We start from the raw sequence: 18,768 nt of genomic DNA on the forward strand, positions 1-18,768 counted from the left end.
TTAGAACTAGCTAATTTACATTTATGTGACTTTTTAAAAGTTTGTTATATAATATAAGCCATTTGTTTTTCAGAGTATTCGTATCTTCCTCTACTGACAAGTATATGTTTCTATAATTTCAGAAGTTGATTCACACGTAGGAGTCCGATATATTACAGAGGAGCTTATTAAAAAACTTGCTAAACAGGACAATTTGGCCTTGGTGAAATCTCTTAATCTCTCACTTTCAAAAGATGGTGGCAAGAAATTTAGGGTAGGTTTTCTACAATTTCTGAATATAGGTGTTGTTTTTATTTTTCTGTGCTTTAAAACTGAAAAAAAAAAAAAAAAGGTTAGTTTTACAGTGACATCTCAACCTCAGACCAGTTAATTTATAACAGACTCTTTATTGTTTCTGATGAAGTTCTATAGCAGAGATATGATATATCCAAATTCATAAGCTCCTATTATTCTATACATTACCACCTCTCTTTAGAGGAGGCAAGCTATAGTCTACAGGCCAAACTGAGCCTACTGCCTATTTTTTGAAATATAATTTTATTGAAAAATGCTCATTTTTTTAACATACCATCTGTGACTGGTTTTGCACTATAATAATAGTTGTAACAAAGACTCTGACCAAAAAAGCAAAAAATATTTACTGATCTTTAAAGAAAAAGTTTGCTGTTATCCTTACTCTATATAGTTATATTACACATTATTTAAAGTAGAAAAATTTGAAATAACCAAATGTCTTAATAATCTCAATTTAAAATTTTTTTTTCTAAATGTGTATATATATAGATATGAGTGAATAGAAAGTTCTAGATGTATATACACCAGCTTCTTAACAATTGTTACCTTTGAGCAGTGAGATTTTTTTACCAGGGCCTGGGGATCTGATATAGTGTGCTTCCTATATTTTGCTTAAACTTTTATAAGGATGCATTTATGTTTTGTATAATTACAAAGGAAAAAAAGGAACCATAGTGTTCCTTAAAAGTTGTAAAAATGAAATATTAAGTTTTTGTAAATCTTACTTTGTGGTTATTATATATCTGGCATTATATTAACTGTGGGAGTGGATACAGAGGTAAGTAAGCTTCCTTCCTGATCTCTGGGAATTTAGTGTTTACTATGAAGAATGCCTAGAATTAAGAGGAGAAATAGTAAGAGAGAATCAGAGAGAGATTGTGCACAGGAAATGCAGAACTAGTGAAGAAGTCTGAAGGGTTCTTGGGACAGAAGATCCAAGTGTATGATGAACAGACTCCAAAGGAGGGTGAACTTCAGGTCGGAAAGGATGATGTAAAAATGCTACAAGATAGTCATATAGGAAAACTTGGAAGTTACTGGACTTGATAATTTAAAAGTCATTTTTTCTATTTCACAAAGCCACCAAGTTCATTCTTTTAGGGCCTTTGCATTTTTTTTCCTCTGTCTGCTATTCTCTGCCCCCAGATGTTCACACAGCTGGCCCCTTATTATTAAGTTCTCCACTCAGTATTCTTTCTCTATGAGGTCTTCTCTTAACATCCAATTGCAATTAGCCACCTTCTCCTCTGTCACTCCCTCTCATTCTTTCAGTTGACAAATACTTCTTAAGCACCTATTGGGCCAGGCATTAGCATTATAGCAGCAGAGAAACTGCCTCCTTCACTGGTTCTCCATTTCCTGGTGCCACAACTGATATGTAGTAAATGTAAAATGAATATGTAGTGAATAATGACTGTTTTTAAGCCTGAGAGGGAAGATCCAGGTAAGAGAAAACAAGTGAGGATGCAGGAGCTTTGGCGAGGACATGGGTGAGATCATGCAAGAGCTTAAGTACCAACTTGAACTTTGAAGAAGGATAGGAGGGAAGGAAAAGAATAGGAAGGTTGAGGTGGAATAGCGGATTTCGGGGGACTCTTGTTGGATAGTTTTGAACTTCTTAGAGAGCGGGAAGAGTTTGGAGACTGTGGAAAGCTGCTACTCCTGCCCAAGGGGAGCCCATCAGGGACTGTCAGGAGAGCAGCAGGGCTCATTGCTTTCTGCTGACTGGCCAGCCCACCCTGGTGCACATACTTACATGCTGTGGTTCATGTCAAGACATCTGCTGTGTAAAGTATTTATTCATTTATTTCCAATTAGTACATTGAAAATTTGGAAAAATGCATTAAACTTGAAGTACTGAATCTCAGCTATAATATAATAGGGAAGATTGAGAAGGTGGACAAGCTGTTAAAATTACGTGAACTCAACTTATCATATAATAAAATCAGGTAAGTAAATTCTTCTTTAGGTAGCATTATATAGTCCTTATTTTTGTTTGAGACAGAGATTGATGCTGCAGATGTTGCTGAGAGAATTCTTTGAAACAGCAGGCACTGTGATCCTTACTCATTGATAATGTAACCTTCAAATGTGATCGCTGCCTTCATGTTTTGGTATTACTAAAGTACAGAATAATATCTAGCATCGTCAAAGGAGATATATATTTGAGTACCAAAGAAAGTTGACATAAAGCAGAATGTTTTAACCCTGTTATTTGATCCTAAAGATACTTCAGCCTGTTTTGATCCTACTTGTCCTTATGGTCTTTGCTCATTTCTTGTTTACACTTCATAATATATACTAACTTGAGAAATAAACATCATAAAACAGTCAGTTACTAACTAACACAGCACATTGACAACTTGTTGTAGACAAAAAGATGCAATTATCAAATCTTGAACATCTTTATATCTGAATACTCTCCCCCCACATTAGACATGGTATGTATATGGAAATAGTTGCCCAGTGTGCACTTACCTTGGGGAAATATTCAAGATGGGTGGTAAATGTTTTATTAAATTATTCTGATTAAAACATTTATCTTCATAAATTCAATATTATTCTAGGGGTCCCACCAGCTCAAAACAGCAACTCTATCCTGCTGATATAGCTAATCTTTTAATGATGACTTAAAGCAATAGTTAAGGATAATTTTCTTGTGCAGGACTTCAGCACACAGCAGTGTGTTGAGTTTTCCAGCTTTCCCCTGGCTGTCCACTGGTACTCGTCACAGTGGTTAGTAAGGCTGTCTAACCAATAGTGACAGTATTCCAATATTGACACTATTGGAATATCTAGTATTCTAATAGTGACAATATTCTGTGTTGTGTGATCCTGACATCTGATAGTAAGATGGATAGGGTTCCTGGACAAAGTAGAGAAGAGTTGGCAGCTTAGCGCTTCTGGTAGATTTATTTTTAGACACTTTATTTTAATTCTTATTTATGAAAAGGGTTGATAAGCTATAATTAGGAAAATAATATAAAACCAAGGTGGTTTATTCTAAAGATATAATGGAGGGACTCTATCATTGTCTACTTATTGTCAATCTTGATATTATCCTTTTGTTTCCAGCAAAATTGAAGGCATAGAAAATATGTATAATCTGCAAAAGCTAAACCTTGCAGGAAATGAAATTGAACATATTCCAGCATGGTTCGGAAAAAAGTTAAAATCTTTGCGAGTCCTCAATCTGAAAGGCAACAAGATATCATCAGTAAGTTTTTGAAGTAACAAGAATTCATTTCAAAGTTTTGGATTTGTTGAAAAAAATTAAAATCTAAATTTTTTTAAAAAAAGGATTTCTTCTTTTATGGTCCTTGACCCTTTGACCAAATATCAAATTCAGACATAACCTAGGATTCTCTAGGGTAATTAAAGGATCCTAGTTCTGGTTTTGCGAGGTTCCATGCTAACTGAGAGTTGACCTTGTAGCATTTTCACATCTGTCCTTTCATTTGCACTCTTTTTTTTTTTTTTAAGATTTATTTATTTATGCATACAAGAGCTGGGGTAAAGGCCAGGGGTGTGGGGGTTGAGAGGATTCACCAGAGACAGAGTGGGGAACAGAATAGGCAGAGCGACTGAAATACACTGCTGAAATAGAGGCAAGTCAGGAGGGGTCTGCTGTGCCATGTGGGTTGCTCCTTGGCCGGCCGGGGATTGAACTCATGCTGCAGAGTCTGCGGATTGCTTCATAGTGCTGCGCTTTATCCCTTGTGCCACCAGGAGACCCTGCACTCTTATTAAGGAGACACTGCAGGGATTATTTCTATAATGCTATGAATTAAGTATCATAGTCTTGTTCCCTAAGAGGGGTTAAGTCTCTTACCTAAAATCACACAACTTATGCCAGAATCCAGGTGACTGATTATCTAGAACAGAGTTCTTTTTTCAAGCTATGGATTAATCTTTATAATAAAGTTAGGTGTTATAGTGGTTAATTACTAGCTTTTTTATAGTAGAGCAGCTTTGTTTTCATGGTTCACTTAATCTGATGATGAGGAAAAATTTCATATGATATTTATACAGCTAGATGTTCAGTAAGCATTTGCTAATTAAAAACATAATTTACCTAAATCTGTTTCAAAATTGAAACAGTCATACTATAAAGAAAATCAGTCAGAGGATAGAAAACAATCCATGTGATTTCTGAGTCTGGACTTGCCTTCTGTGACTTTGAAGGTTCCCTTCATCTAAGACTCACCATTTCAGTTGGAGAAAACAATCCCTAGACTGCCTCATTCACAGGAGTGTTAAGGGGCTCAAATGAAGGGATAGATGTGAAATGCTTTAAAACACTGAATAACTCTGAAGGTTGTGTTCCTTAACCTTTGCTAATGGAAACCAATAATAACACACTACATTTAATGCTGTGCAGTTAACAATGTCTAGCTTTCTTATTTCATCTTTATAAAGATCTTGTAAGGTGACCCCATACCATTTCACTGTGACAACCTGAGAGCTTCAGCCCAAGCCTCATGCCATGGTTTAAAGCATCACCTTGGAGCTCATGGAGCTTGTGGGGTGATGGGAAGAGGTAGCCATGAAGCTAAAATTTGCAAAAATATTCCTCAAAGTAGTTGATACTTTAAAAAGTACTCAGCTGTTGTTAACCAGAAAACCATTCAATCAATATAATTTCTAATTTTGTATGACCTTTTTATCCCAGTTATATTTGTCATTGGCATCAGTGAGTGTGATATTTGGGAGAGAAGATTTGTTTCTACTAACTAGTAGGAATTGTGTTTCTCAAACTTTTAAAATGCCCTTTGGATAGTCAAAAATGTGCTATCTCCACATATCCTCATTTCTTTTAATTGTCGATTATAACTGTTAGTGAAGCCTTGCCAAAATCTTTTTTTTTTAACAGACATTTTCAGTTTATTCAATCAGTTTAGGGTTAGACAGACTTGAATTCAAATCCATTTTCAGTCATTTATAAGTCCTGAACTTTCGGCAACTCTTTTAAGCTTTGAATTTCAGTTTCTTCATCTGTAAAATTAAGATAATGCTTTTAGCATAGGTTTTGAGGAATCACCAATGAAATGGTATATGGGAAATGCCTAGTACTTCCTGGTATGTTATAGATGCTCCTTTTCTGTTCCTCCCCTCCTACCACTATTGGATAATAGGTTCTGTGAGTAGGTTCCTTCCCATGTTAATAAAATTTCCATGATTTATTATTCCCTTTAGTTATGTTTACTCTTTTCAAATTTAATTATACCAATACTAATTCTATATATTGTTTCAGCTCCAGGATATTAGCAAGTTGAAGCCACTTCAAGATTTGACTTCTCTGGTGCTGGTTGAAAATCCAGTTGTGACCCTCCCTCATTACTTCCAGTTTACAATTTTTCACCTCCGTTCACTGGAAAGTTTGGAAGGTCAGCCAGTAACCACTCAGGCCAGACAGGAAGCTTTTGAGAGGTTCAGTTTAGGTAAGGTAACTTTTAAAGAAAAATTAAATTTGAGTGGGGGAGGAATTCATTTTTAGATGTTACTCAGAAGAATATATTGCATTATGAGCTTTATAATGCCATTAAAATTGGCATGAAAAAAGTCATCATAAACTTATTAATTCAACAAGTATTTACTGAGCATGTACTGCGAGCCTGGCACTAAGGATATAGTGGAATTTTAGTAAAGAAGACAGACAAAAAGCCAGTGAACTCAGATGAGGTATGTAAGGAGAAAAATCCCCCTATTCCCCTTTTGGGAGAGGAGTATAAAAGAATGATTCTGAGGAAGTGATATTTAAGCTGAAAGCAAAGGCAAGAGAGGATCCGCCATATGAAGAAAGGTATTGAGGGAGAGGGAGCAGCGTGTCCTTTGAGGTTGGAAGACCCCGATGAGGTGAAGAACTGAAAGATCAGTACGACTGGAGGGTAGCGCAAGAGAAATTTTAGATAAGGAGAAATGAAGTAACACAGGGCCTTGGAGTTTGGATTTTATCCAGGTGTGCAGCTTTTTGTGGGGGTGGGACATAATCCATTTTATATATTTAAAAGATTGTTGATGTAGGATGAAGAATGATTTGGAACAGAGCAAACTGGAGGTAAAACTTTTGTTAGGAGACCCTTGCAGTTGGTTAGGGTAGAAATGTTGGTGGCCTATATGTAGGCGATGAATGTGGAATAGACCAATCAGTTTTGGAGGCAGAATCAGCCCCACTTCTAATGAATGGGATAATTCCCAGGTATCTAACTGAATAGGCAGTTAGATGGTGATATCCCTTATAGAAATGGAAAATTTGAGGATTTACATACAGAATTTGAATATCTGTAAGACAGCCAAGTGGAGATATCAAGTAGAATATTGGAAAAATGAGTCTGAAGTTCAAAGAAATCTGTACTAGAGACATAAAATTGGGAGCATAAAAATATTAAATTCCATGGGAATCAGTAAACTTACTTAGACAGGGGCTGGGAAGAGCACAATGGGGAACCTGACAGCGAGATCAGCAATTATTCTGAATCATATATAGTGGTATAAACCAATGTTACCTTAATAAAAGAATTAAAAATTTTAAAACATAATAAAAGTAAAAAGAAGAAATGTAAGAAGAGCACCCCTTGGAAGATGCCTCGCTTCACAACTGAAAACTAAAATACATCATTTAATAAAAGTAAATAAAACATAAGTAAATGGAATGAGCAGGCTATTGAGAGAAAGAGAGAAACCTACAAGGTAGGAGAAAACTAGGAAGTAGTGGGTTGCAAAAGCATAGAGAAGATTTCAGAAGAGGAAGTGGTCAGCTAAGTTGAATGTTGCTGAGATGTGAATTAAGATGAGCACAGAGATGTGCTTTAAATTGGCAACATGATCTTAGGGAGTGATTGGGACAAATGCTAGATTATAATAGATATTTTTTTGTTTTTGTTTTTGTTTTTTAAAGATGTATTTATTTATTTATACAAGCACTAGGTACAGTCAGAGGCGCGGGAGGATGAGAGAATTCACCAGAGCCAGAGTGGAGAGCAGAACAGGCAGACTGACGAAGTACACTGCTGAGGGGAGCAGCAGGCGGCAGGAGAGGTCTGCACGCCATGTGGGTCCCTGACCCAGTGGCCGGGGATCGAACCGGTGCTGCAGAGGCTGCGGGCAGCTTTGCAACCCAGCACTCAACCCCTGCGCCACCAGGGAGGCCCTGGATTATAATAGAGTGAAGAATGAATGGGAGGGGGCATTTGGGCAAAGAGTAAATAGAAGCAAAGAGGATATTCAAGAGTGCAGAGGACAGGCAAATCATGGCTCATTTGTTATGGTTTGAGAAGACAGGATGCATTAGAGGAAAAGAGAAAAGATTATCTCTTGGCCAAAGAGAGACTTTCTCCAGAAAAGAGGGAAAATGTATGCAGGCATTGGTAGTTTTTGTTGCTTTGGTAGAAAGAAAGTGAGGAATTTCCCACTGGTGGGGTGTTTTCTTAATGAAATATAAGATCATCAGCTGAGAAAACAGAAGGAGAATGAGAGATTTGAAGAGAAAGAGGAAGGTATGAAATAGTATTTTTAGAATGTTGGGAAATGAGACTGTGCATTCAAACATTTGAAATTGATGTCAGTCCATTTGACTTATAAAAACAGCAGTTTTAAATAGTTTGAGTCAATATTTGAGAAATAGAGTAAATTTTTATTAGTTTGGGATCCCTGACTCAACATTTGATGCCCCAAAGTTTCTATTTTGCAGTCATTAAAAATATAAATAAGGGCCTCCCCGGTGGCGCAGCAGTTGAGTGCTGGGTTGCGAAGCTGCCCACAGCCTCTGCAGCGCCGGTTCGATCCCTGGCTGACTGCGAGGGTCCCACATGGCACACAGACCTCTCCTGCCGCCCGCTGCTCCCCTCAGCAGTGTACTTCGGTCCTTCTACCTGTTCTGCTCCCCGCTCTGGCGCTGGTGAATTCTCTCACCCTCCCGTGCTTCTGACTGTATCCAGTGCTTGTATAAATAAATAAATCTTTAAATATATATATATATATATATATAATACAAGAAAAGCCATGATATAAATATACTATGGGAAGAAATGTTTAAACTACTAATGATGCATCCATGACTTTGAATAGTAAGTAGGAGCCTTTAATGTGCAGAGTTGTTGGGATCCAGAGGTAAGACAGAGGAATGTGGTTTCTGCTTTCCCAGAGCTTCAGTGAGGGAGGCAAACAGCTCAAATATTTGATCACATTTCACAACTCTGTGTGTGACAAGGTCTGCATTAAAGGTGCAGGGTGGTGTGAGAACATCCCTGAGATGCATCTAACCTGGAGAAAGAGTGAAGTCAGGGCAGGCTTCTCAAACCAAAAAAAAAAAAAAAGAGAGAAAGAGAGAATTCTTAGAATATAAGAACAAAATAGTGGTTACCAGAAGGAAAGGGAGAAGGATGGGTAATTGGAGCAAAAAGGGTCAATTGAATGGAGAAAGAGGGAAACTAGACTTTCAGTTGTGAACATAATGTAGTATATACAGATGTTGAGTTATAATGCTATGCATGTGAAACTTGTATATATAATGTTGTACATCAATTTTACCTCAATATAAAAATTTTAAATTAAATTACATGTTTTCAAAGAAGACTTTCCAAATTGCCCCAAACAAAAAATGAAAAATTCAAGACCTGGAGGATGTAAAATAGCCTACTAGGAAACAGAAAAGGCCAGTTTCAGGCAAAAAGTGTGAATAAAAGCCTGCAGGTCAGAAGCAGCATCACCAATTCCAACAAGTGGAATCATTTCAGAAAGACCACAGTGGGGTGTGTTTGAAAATGAGGCTGGAGAGGGAGTTTGGGACGAAAGCAATGAAAAGCCTTGACAGTTCTTTATGTAAGAATGGGGCCTAGGGCCTCCCTGGTGGTGCAGTGGGTAGAGTCTCAGCACTATCAAGCTTTCGCCAGCCACTGTGGCATGAGCATGAGTTCGATACCCAACCAGAGGATCCTTTCCTTTCTTGCCTACTGCTCCCCTCAGCAATGTATTTCAGAGATCTGCCTATTCTGCTCCCCACTCTGTCTCTGGTGAATCCTCTTATCCCCTGCATCTCTGTCCTACACCCCAGTTCTTGTATGCATAAATAAAAATAAATCTTTAAAAAAAAAAAAGAATGGATCCTATCCTAACAGTGATAGGAAGCCCTGAAGGATTTTAAGTTAGCACAGTATTTTGAAAATATGCTTGTAACATCCTTTAAAGTATAATTACTAATACCAAATTTTTTAATAAGAGGCCTGGGGAAAAAACAACCCTCATTTGTCAATGCATTAATTGAATTAAATACTTGGAAATAAAATGTTATCTTTTAAAATTGTTATCCAAGTAATAATACCTTTTTACCTTTAATGTAAATATAAATCAGTTTCAAGCTCAAAATAGTCTTTTTTCCCCAAAACCATAGTAAATCTTTTTTTTTTTTTTAAAGAGGCGTGGGACGGTGAGAGGATTCACTAGAGACAGAGTGGGGAACAGAACAGGCACACAGTCCGAAATACACTGAGGGGAGCAGCGGGCGCTACAGGAGAGGTCTGCAGTGCTATGTGGGATTCTCCCTGGCTGGCCAGGAGTTGAACCGGCGCTACAGAGGCTGCGGACAGCTTCACAGCACTGCACTCAACCCGCTGCGCCACCGGGGAGGCCCCATAGTAAATCTTTTTAAAAGTAGAATTGTATTTATACTGTTCTAAGACTTCTTAGACTTGCTAAGTCTTCTGAGACTTGCTATTCCTTGTGAGATAATTCTTACTTTTTTTCAAGTAGAAACTATAACCAGTAAACTATTCAATTTGTATTGGCAGAAGAGGTAGAAAGACTGGAAAGAGACCTGGAAAAAAAGGTGACAGAAACTGAAGAGCTTAGGAGCAAACAAGCAAGGTTTCTCGAGGAAATTAAAAACCAAGATAAGTTGAACCAATCCTTAAAAGAGGAGGCTGTGCTACAGAAACAGAACTATGAGGAGCTAGAGAGTAACCTGAATACAAAAAATGAATTGGTAAGTCCCTGTTTTACATTGGGTTGACTTAATTCTCTTAAAATAGTAAATTCTTTACCTGTAGGCCTAAAAACACAGTCTTCTGACTATAGATAGGGGAATATTTGGCTTAACAGAAATAAGTGCAAAAGATTATATGAGGGCCTCCCAGGTGGCGCAGCGGTTGAGCGCTGGGTTGTGAAGCTGCCTGCAGCCTCTGCAGCGCCGGTTCGATCCCCGGCTGCTCCCCGGCCGCCGGGGAGGGTCCCACATGGCGCGCAGACCTCTCCTGCCGCCCGCTGCTCCCCTCAGCAGTGTACTTCGGTCCTTCTGCCTGCTCTGCTCCCCGCTCTGGCTCTGGTGGATTCTCTCACCCTCCCGCGCTTCTGACTGTACCCAGTGCATGTATAAACAAAATAAATAAATAAATGAAAAACATGCCTCTATAAAAAAAAAAAAAAAAAAGATTATATGAATAGTCATTAACTGTGCTCTGTATGATGTCTGCCCAAGAGGTGAATGCTGTCTTCGGTGGCTATATTATGTATGGCATGCTGTCCAGAGCCAAGGGGAAAGGTAAAACACACACTATGAAGAATTGGTCAGACTGCCTCTACATGTTTGTATTTTTTAAAAAGAGCAACAATGTTAGTGAGACTGTATACTGGCAAAGACTTTTAGAAGACAATTGGCAAAGTTAGCCAAACTTAAAGGGACATACCTTTTGTCTTCTGCACTGGAAATATTACATGTAGTTATATTTCAATTGTTATGATATTAATTGGTATTATGTAATATGTAATATTTATCCTGGAAAGTGGTAAATCTGTAACTCAGAGTGATAAAATGTGCCCATATAAGAATAAGAAAGGTGCTAATAATCATATCTCAAAGGTATGTTTCCAGCAAAGAGCAGCAAATATTATTACAGTTTAATTTCTAGAGTCTCCAGGTGATGGTCTGTTTGCTCTTTCTCCCTTTAGCCCTTGTCTTGGTTTCTTGCAGACCCTCTTCTGCCGATTCTTTATTCTTCCTTAAAGGTAGTTCCTTCAGGGCTGACTTGCATACTGTGTTTTTCATGATTTGCATGATAACTTTTATTTATATATTTGTGTACATTTTAAGTTTTGAAACTGGCTTGCCTTCTTGAGAAATGTGCTTGTGTGTATATGTATAAGTTTTTTATAGATGTGTAAATAGGAGAGGAATTTGAATGTGGGGGAAGAATTTATAACATTTTTCAGTTGGTAAATATGTTAACTGCAGTCAGCTCTTGATTATCCACAGCTCATACCAGAACCCTGGACTCCAATTTTGCTCTTAGTTATGCTAAGCCTAGAACTATGAAAGACACAAAAGTATTTTAACACATGCACAAACACACACACACACACACACACACAGAGAGAGTGTTTGCTCTTATTTGCCTACAGAGACCCATCCATGCATTCTCCATGTTTCCAGTCACATTTGCCTTTGACCCTACTGCCAGTGATCTTTGGGGAAAGGCGTCCAAGATCAGTTGATACTATTGTTTGTGAATTGCTTTCTTGAGACATGGGAAATTGTGAGCATTCAGTGAATACAAGATACTCAATGTAGTAATACACTGGATACCCTGCAGTTGGCCATCAAGGCAGCAAAGTATAATAGTGTTGGATTTAAAATCAGGACACTTGAAAATTCATCTCTGCCTCTTCCACTGCCACTGTGCAGTTAGACAAGTTGTTTGACCTCTCTGTGCAGCTTTTATCATCTCTATAGGTTAACTGTGAAGACTCAGTGAGCTAGCACATTTAGATACTTTGTTGTCTGGCACACAGTGAAGTCTCATCAGTATTACCTTTTATCCAGGTTAGCATTAATTCCACACTTTGGCAGGTAATCAGGAGGTGACTGTAAGTTAAATCATGCACGTCTTTGATTTCCTGGGCCTTGTAAAATGTTCATGTTTGTTTATGTTTTATTCTTTTTAGTTTGCATTTTTACATTATAAAATTTTTCTGCATGTTTTGGGTATGGTATCTAATGTCAGACACTGGTTTTAAAAAAAGGCAAAAATCACTTAGTGGACCTTTGAAATGAACTCAAAGAATTGGTTGGTATACTGGTACTTAGTTAATAAGCTATTTAACTCCTTTCACTAATATATTGTGTAACTTTTGACAAATCAGTTCACCAATCTGGGATGTAATTTCTTTATAAATTCAGAGAATTAAATCAGATGATTTTTCTTTTAGCTTCAAAAATTTCTACAAATAATTTAAAAGTTGTAATTATAATAGAATTGCTTTATTAAAATATAACACTACATATTTGGGTCCGATCAAACTTATTCACATCCTCTGTTACAAAAAATAAAGTTCTGAACAATTGAAACTGAAATGCTGTACATTAGCCAAATACAACAGCCATAACAGTGCAATTAAAACCAATTTCATATTTTTTTTTCCTTCTCATTTCTCCTACTTCCTTTGTAATTAAGGTCAAATATCATATCCATCCATACTTTGGATGGAACAATCATTAAAATCATAGAGTAAGTCAAATAAATTAGTGCAAATTATTAGGAGAACAGGTACCAGACATTTAGACTAGTTACTTAAAAATAATTGATAGAAAAATCAAATACATGGGAATAAACCCTAACAAAAGAGGTAAAGGACCTTTACAAAGAAAACTATAAAACACTGTTAAAAGAAATAGAAGACACAAAGAAATGGAAAGACATCCCCTGCTCAAGGATTGGAAGAATTAACATTATCAAAATGGCCATCCTACCAAAAGCAATTTACAGATTCAATGCTATTCCAATAAAAGTTTCAGTGACATTCTTCAAATAAATAGAATATTGATGAAATTCATATGGAGCCACCAAAAACCCCAAATAGCCAAAGCTCCCCTGAAAAAAAAAGGAAGGGAATGGAGGCATCTCACTCCCAGGCTTCAAATTATACTACAAAGCCATAATAAGCAAAACTACATGGTATTGGACCAACAACAGACACACAGACCAATGGAACCTAATAGAAAATCCAGAAATAAACCCACAGATTTATGGTCAACTAATCTTTGACAAAGTAGCAAAGAATATGCGATGGAGCAAAGTTTGTTCAACAAATAGTGCTGGGAAAATGGGCTCGCTACATGCAGAAGAATGAAGTTTGACTACTATCTCACACCATGCACAAAAACCAACTCAAATGCATTAAAGAACTAGACATAAGACCTGGAATCATAAAATATACAGAAGGAAATATAGGTGAAACAAAGTCAAAAAATGCCAAAAAGAAACTTCTCCTAAGAGGAAATGCAAATGGCCAACAAGCATATGAAAAAAATGTTCAACATCACTTGTAATCAGGGAAATGCAAAGCAAAACTACAATGAGATGCCATCTTTCACCTGTGAGAATGGCACATATTTAAAAAACTAGCAACAACAGATGTTGGTGAGGATGTGGAGAAAAAGGAACTCTCCTGCTCTGATGGTGGGAGTGCAAACTGGTCTAACCACTATGGAAAGCTGCGTGGCAATTCCTCAATCTGCTAAAGATAGAGTTTCCATATGATCCAGCAATTTCATTCCTAGGTATTTACCCAAAGGACACAGAAACATTAATTCAAAAGGGCACCTGCACCCCTATGTTTATAGCAGCACTATTTACAATAGCTAAGCTATGGAAACAACCCAAATGACCAAAAATGGATGACTAGATTAAGAAGATGTGGTATATATACACAATGGAATATTACTCAGCAATCAACAAAGATAAACTCATGCCATTTGCAGTAACATGGATGGAGCTGAAAGGGATCATGTTCAGTGAAATAAGCCAGAAAGAAAAAGAAAAATACCGGATGGTCTCACTCATAGCAGGAATTTAGAAAATCTAAATAAGGGACCAGGAGAAAGACTAATTATAATAAAGTAAAAATCAAAATCAGCAAGCAACTGTAAACCAGAGACACACTACAAGGGGCTGGGGAGAAGAGAGTAGGATCAAAACTAGGGGGGTGGGAATTGTATGGGGACTATAACCAAGATGAAAATGCATACATTGTGCAAAAATGAGCAGTGATGTAAAAAATATATAAAATAAATTTTAAAAAATTAGACACAAAAAAATTGATAGAATTATTTTCATAGATAAAGCAAATTTAAATGATTCTTAAAATCTTCATTGAATTCTAAAATAGCATATAAACTTCAAAAGTCTTTTATGTAATCTCTTATGAAATAATTTACAATAATTATTGTATTTTACAATAATTATTGTAATTTACAATGAATTACAAAAATACAATAATTTTGTATTTCATTCTTTCTGTTACATTATACTTAATATAAAATGCTCTGAAGTTTGTGCTATGTGCTGTGGGGTTTTAAAAATATTAGTTGTGATTAGTTATGATTAGAAGTTGCCATACTAACTTACTGATCCTATATATTGTTTCATATCATATTGGGCCAATAGCTAAAACAGAAGACCATTGAACTAACGCGAGCATGTCAGAAACAGTACGAGCTGGAACAGGAATTGGCCTTTTATAAAATTGATGCTAAATTTGAGCCACTAAATTACTACCCATCGGAGGTGAGTTATTTCAGTTTTTTAATAACCTAAAATTAAGCCAGCATAGGGGTGCTATAGGGAGGGCAGGGGACTGAGACATTCCAAAGACTTTATCAATAACCACTCCACTTTCTTGTTATGAAGACACAAGCATAGTAAAGTGTGTTTTGACTGAATCTGCAAAATGTTTTGTTCAGTGAATTTGAGCATAGTCCAAAAGAAGAAAAAAGTACCAGCTGTATCCATAACCCAAAACAGCTGTCTAGCCCCCAGTTATCTCACTCAGCAATGTGGTTCTCATTGTCAGCTCCCTTAAATTCATACTTTCAGAAAAAGTGTACTACTTGCTTCAGTGACCACAGAATATCATCTCCCTACATTGTTCAATAATCGCTGGCTCAGTATAGTCAACATTATTTGTACAAAGTGCCATAAATGCCACTGTAAGAGATGTATCACTTATGACCCACTAAGTCTAATAACTAATCTGTTATAGAGTTTAAAAATGCAATTTTTTTTAAAGATTTATTTTTTATTTATACAAGTGCCGGGGTACAGGCCAGATGCACGAGAAGGTGAGAGGATTCACCAGAGACAGAGCAGAGAGAGCAGAACAGGCAGACTGACGAAATACACTGCTGAGGGGAGCAGCAGGCAAGAGCGCCTTGTGGGATTCTCGCTGGCCGGGATCAAACCCTCTGCGCTGCAGAGGCTGCGGACAGCTTTACAGTGTGGTGCTCAACCACCTGTGCCACGAGGGAGGCCCTAAAAATGCAATTATTAAAATTAATTAGACTGAGAATCTATATATAAACTAAGAAACCAAAATAAAACTTCTAGACTTCTGACTTTAGAGATTAAGCATGTGAGAAATCACATAACTGTAGGTAATTCTCTAATCAGTTAATCCACATTCACTCTTCAGGGATAGACGGGAAGAAGAATCCTTTTGAGATCACTTTTTTCCTAGATCCTTTTCTTGTATTAAGACAAAGATAAAAGAATGATACATATATTTCAACTTCTAGGCATGTAGGGTTAATATTTAGACAGTTTTGTCGTAGTTTCTTCACTAATAAAATCAATGTTTCTTGACAACTTATGTATTAAACCATAAATCTATTAATTGATTTTGTTTTTAGTATGTTGAAATTGATAAAGGTCCAGATGAAAGCCCTTACATTGGCAAATCCAGATACAAGAGAAATATGTTCACCACAGAGAGTTACATTATTGATAATGCCCGGCCAATAGAGATCAAGAGGATGGAACCAGCTGAAGGAGAACAACTTAAACATGAACATGTAAACCTGAGAGTACATGAGCCCCTGGACATACAACTAGAAGACAAAGAAAAAAAAATAACTGCAGGTTTAAATGCTATTTTAAATTCTTTAAAAATATAAAAGAATTGGACTATATAGGCAAATTTTGCCATACCCATTCTTTTAGTTAAGTATGCTGGAGGTATTGTTTACATGAAAAGTCTAAAACAAAAGTAGTGACTCATCAAGCAGATTACTTTTTAGTGATTCCTATTATGGTGGAGAATGGGGTTTTTGACAGTAGTTTGGTGATATCATATCCAGCGGTCCAAGAATCCTCATCCTGCCAACATGTCCTTCTCACCGTTGGAGCTATACATTCCAAGGCATAACTAGTAATAATAAAAACAAGGAAAGTACCACCTCACTGATAACTATGCATGTAGCATAGCTGTGCTTTGGATAAGCTAGATGAGTGTACTCTCCTTAGACTTAAGCCTAAAAACTCCCCTCTAACTTTTCCTGATCTATCGCACCTAGCCCCCAAAACAATTCAGGGAAACTTACCACCTTCTGGTGAGTCACAAAGAGGAAGAAGTCAATCTAATAGGGGACCTAGAGACCCTGCCAGTGACACTCTGAATCTTCTGACCACTAAGCTGCATAGATGGGGTAGGAGAAAGCAGTCCTGAGTGCCTGCTTCACATTAATAATCATGGCCCATCTTGGATGCTCACCAGTCAGATTAGCAGCTTATCTTCCCTTGATTGATAGTTAAATGGAAAACATAGAAAGCCAGTGGAGTTTAATCAGCAGGAGAAAAGACACTTAGTTGTCTGTGTCTGCATATACTAAATGCAAGGCTGTGTAGAAGAGAAAAATTAACAGATATGTGTGCAGACTATCATCTTGAGGCTCATAGTTTTACAAGAGGCAGGGAGGAAAGGAGAGAGAGAGGAATTGGAAATTTGAGGTAGAAAATAATTGATGTGAGATCACCTCCAGCTGAGAAGACTGTTCCATAATAAATTTCTTGATATTGCATCCCATCATATATAGCATTTGCCTCTTAACACAGTTTTTTTAAGGTTTATTTTATTTATTTATGCATACAGGAGCTGGGGTATAGGCGAGAGGGGCAGTAGCAAGGGTGGGGAGGGGGGCTGATGTAGAGGATTCACCAGAGAGAGTGGGAAATAGAACAGCTGAATCTACTGAAATACACTGCTGAAGGGAGCAGTAGGTAAGACAGGGAAGGTCTGCTAGGGCATGTGGGTTAGCTCCCTGGCCAGGAATCTGGATCTAATTAATGCTGCAGTGGCTGCTGATAGTTTCTTAGTGCTGAGACTTAATCCCTTGCACCATCCAGGGAGGCCCTCTTAGCACAACTGCTTATTTACCAATAAAATTCTTATTCTCTAAGAGTTCTTTAATGTTGGGAGTACCAAGTAAAGTCCCTTTTATGTTAAATTTATAAATAAAAGGATTGATTGTAGTTCTATAGCATGTTGAGATTATTCTAGAGAATAATAGGAAAACTAATATGAAATCACTGTTTTTTAGTCCTTTGATCTGTAATAACACCCATTAATTGGGAGGAGGAAGTTATAACAGAAAAAAATGGTAGAAATGTGAGAATTCAAGATTTTTCTTCTCTGTGTCTCTGTGCATGGCTTTTAAATTTGCAGCACAAACTCGACTATCAGAACTGCATGATAAAATAGAGAAAGCAGAACAACAAATTTTAAGAGCTACTGAAGAATTTAAACAACTGGAAGAAGCTATACAACTCAAAAAAGTATGTAAAAGCAGCAATGCTGAGAGGAAATACAAAATATGGACATTTTTTATAATAGTACTGGCCAAAGCTTTAGATAGATTGACTGATAGATGTAAATACTGTACATAATTTTTAAATAAATGGATGGAAAAATAACTTAGAAAAAGTAGTTATTTTAAGTGAGTAAATATATTCCTACATTTATCATTATACTATAAATTTGTTTAACATACTAATAACATGGATAAGTACTACATAAAGTCAGCCACCACGAATATTATGGTTATTTATAATTTATAAACTGCCTTATGCTAGAATGACAACTTCATCTCTACCTGCTATTAAATTATTAGTTTTCATAAACTTATAAGGTTTTTACATAAAAGTACAAAAATATAAGCTGAATGGAGTGCCTAGAGAACACCTACACTTTACTTTTATTAAAAAAACCTGGTAGAGCATAGAATAACTTTTTAAATTATGGAAGTTGTTTTCTTCAAATTTGTGAATCAGTGTTGCTGTTCTCTGTTAATCATGTGTTGGTTTGTGGGGGGGGATTAGATTTCAGAAGCTGAGAAAGACCTTCTTTTCAAGCAGTTGAGTAGTAAGATACAACTTCTAAATAAATTACGCCAAGAAGCTCTGGATCTGGAAATGGAGATGGAAAAGCAAAAGGAGGAAATTGCTGAAAAGCAGAAGGAGATCAGGGACCTGCAAATTACCATAGACAACCTGGATTCCAAAGACCCAAAACATGTGAGTAAACGAAGAGATGTTGGCCTGTTCTATGGGAACTAGAAAATTTTTCTAAGTATTTTATCTCATCATTTTTAGAAGCAGAGTCCCTGCTGAAAGTCTCTTTTAGTCTCTTGCACAAATTTGAGTGATATTATAT

The 18,768-nt window shown here is 36.8% G+C and overlaps 1 protein-coding gene across 2 annotated transcripts in view; it reads left to right on the forward strand.

The window, feature by feature from the left end:
* Nucleotides 1–18,768, forward strand: part of CNTRL (centriolin) — a 75,633-nt gene that overhangs the window by 14,580 nt on the left and 42,285 nt on the right. For both annotated transcript variants that reach the window (XM_037495317.2, XM_037495315.2), the window contains exons 4-12: nucleotides 123–253; nucleotides 2,113–2,243; nucleotides 3,370–3,511; nucleotides 5,549–5,735; nucleotides 10,080–10,273; nucleotides 14,730–14,849; nucleotides 15,971–16,199; nucleotides 17,782–17,891; nucleotides 18,435–18,629. In XM_037495317.2, coding sequence (XP_037351214.1) covers nucleotides 123–253; nucleotides 2,113–2,243; nucleotides 3,370–3,511; nucleotides 5,549–5,735; nucleotides 10,080–10,273; nucleotides 14,730–14,849; nucleotides 15,971–16,199; nucleotides 17,782–17,891; nucleotides 18,435–18,629 — 1,439 coding nt within the window. The remainder of the gene's footprint in view (nucleotides 1–122; nucleotides 254–2,112; nucleotides 2,244–3,369; nucleotides 3,512–5,548; nucleotides 5,736–10,079; nucleotides 10,274–14,729; nucleotides 14,850–15,970; nucleotides 16,200–17,781; nucleotides 17,892–18,434; nucleotides 18,630–18,768) is intronic.

This window comes from Talpa occidentalis, unplaced genomic scaffold, assembly GCF_014898055.3.
Source record: "Talpa occidentalis isolate TD23 unplaced genomic scaffold, MPIMG_talOcc4v2.1 talOcc4.7, whole genome shotgun sequence".
NCBI lineage: Eukaryota > Metazoa > Chordata > Mammalia > Eulipotyphla > Talpidae > Talpa > Talpa occidentalis.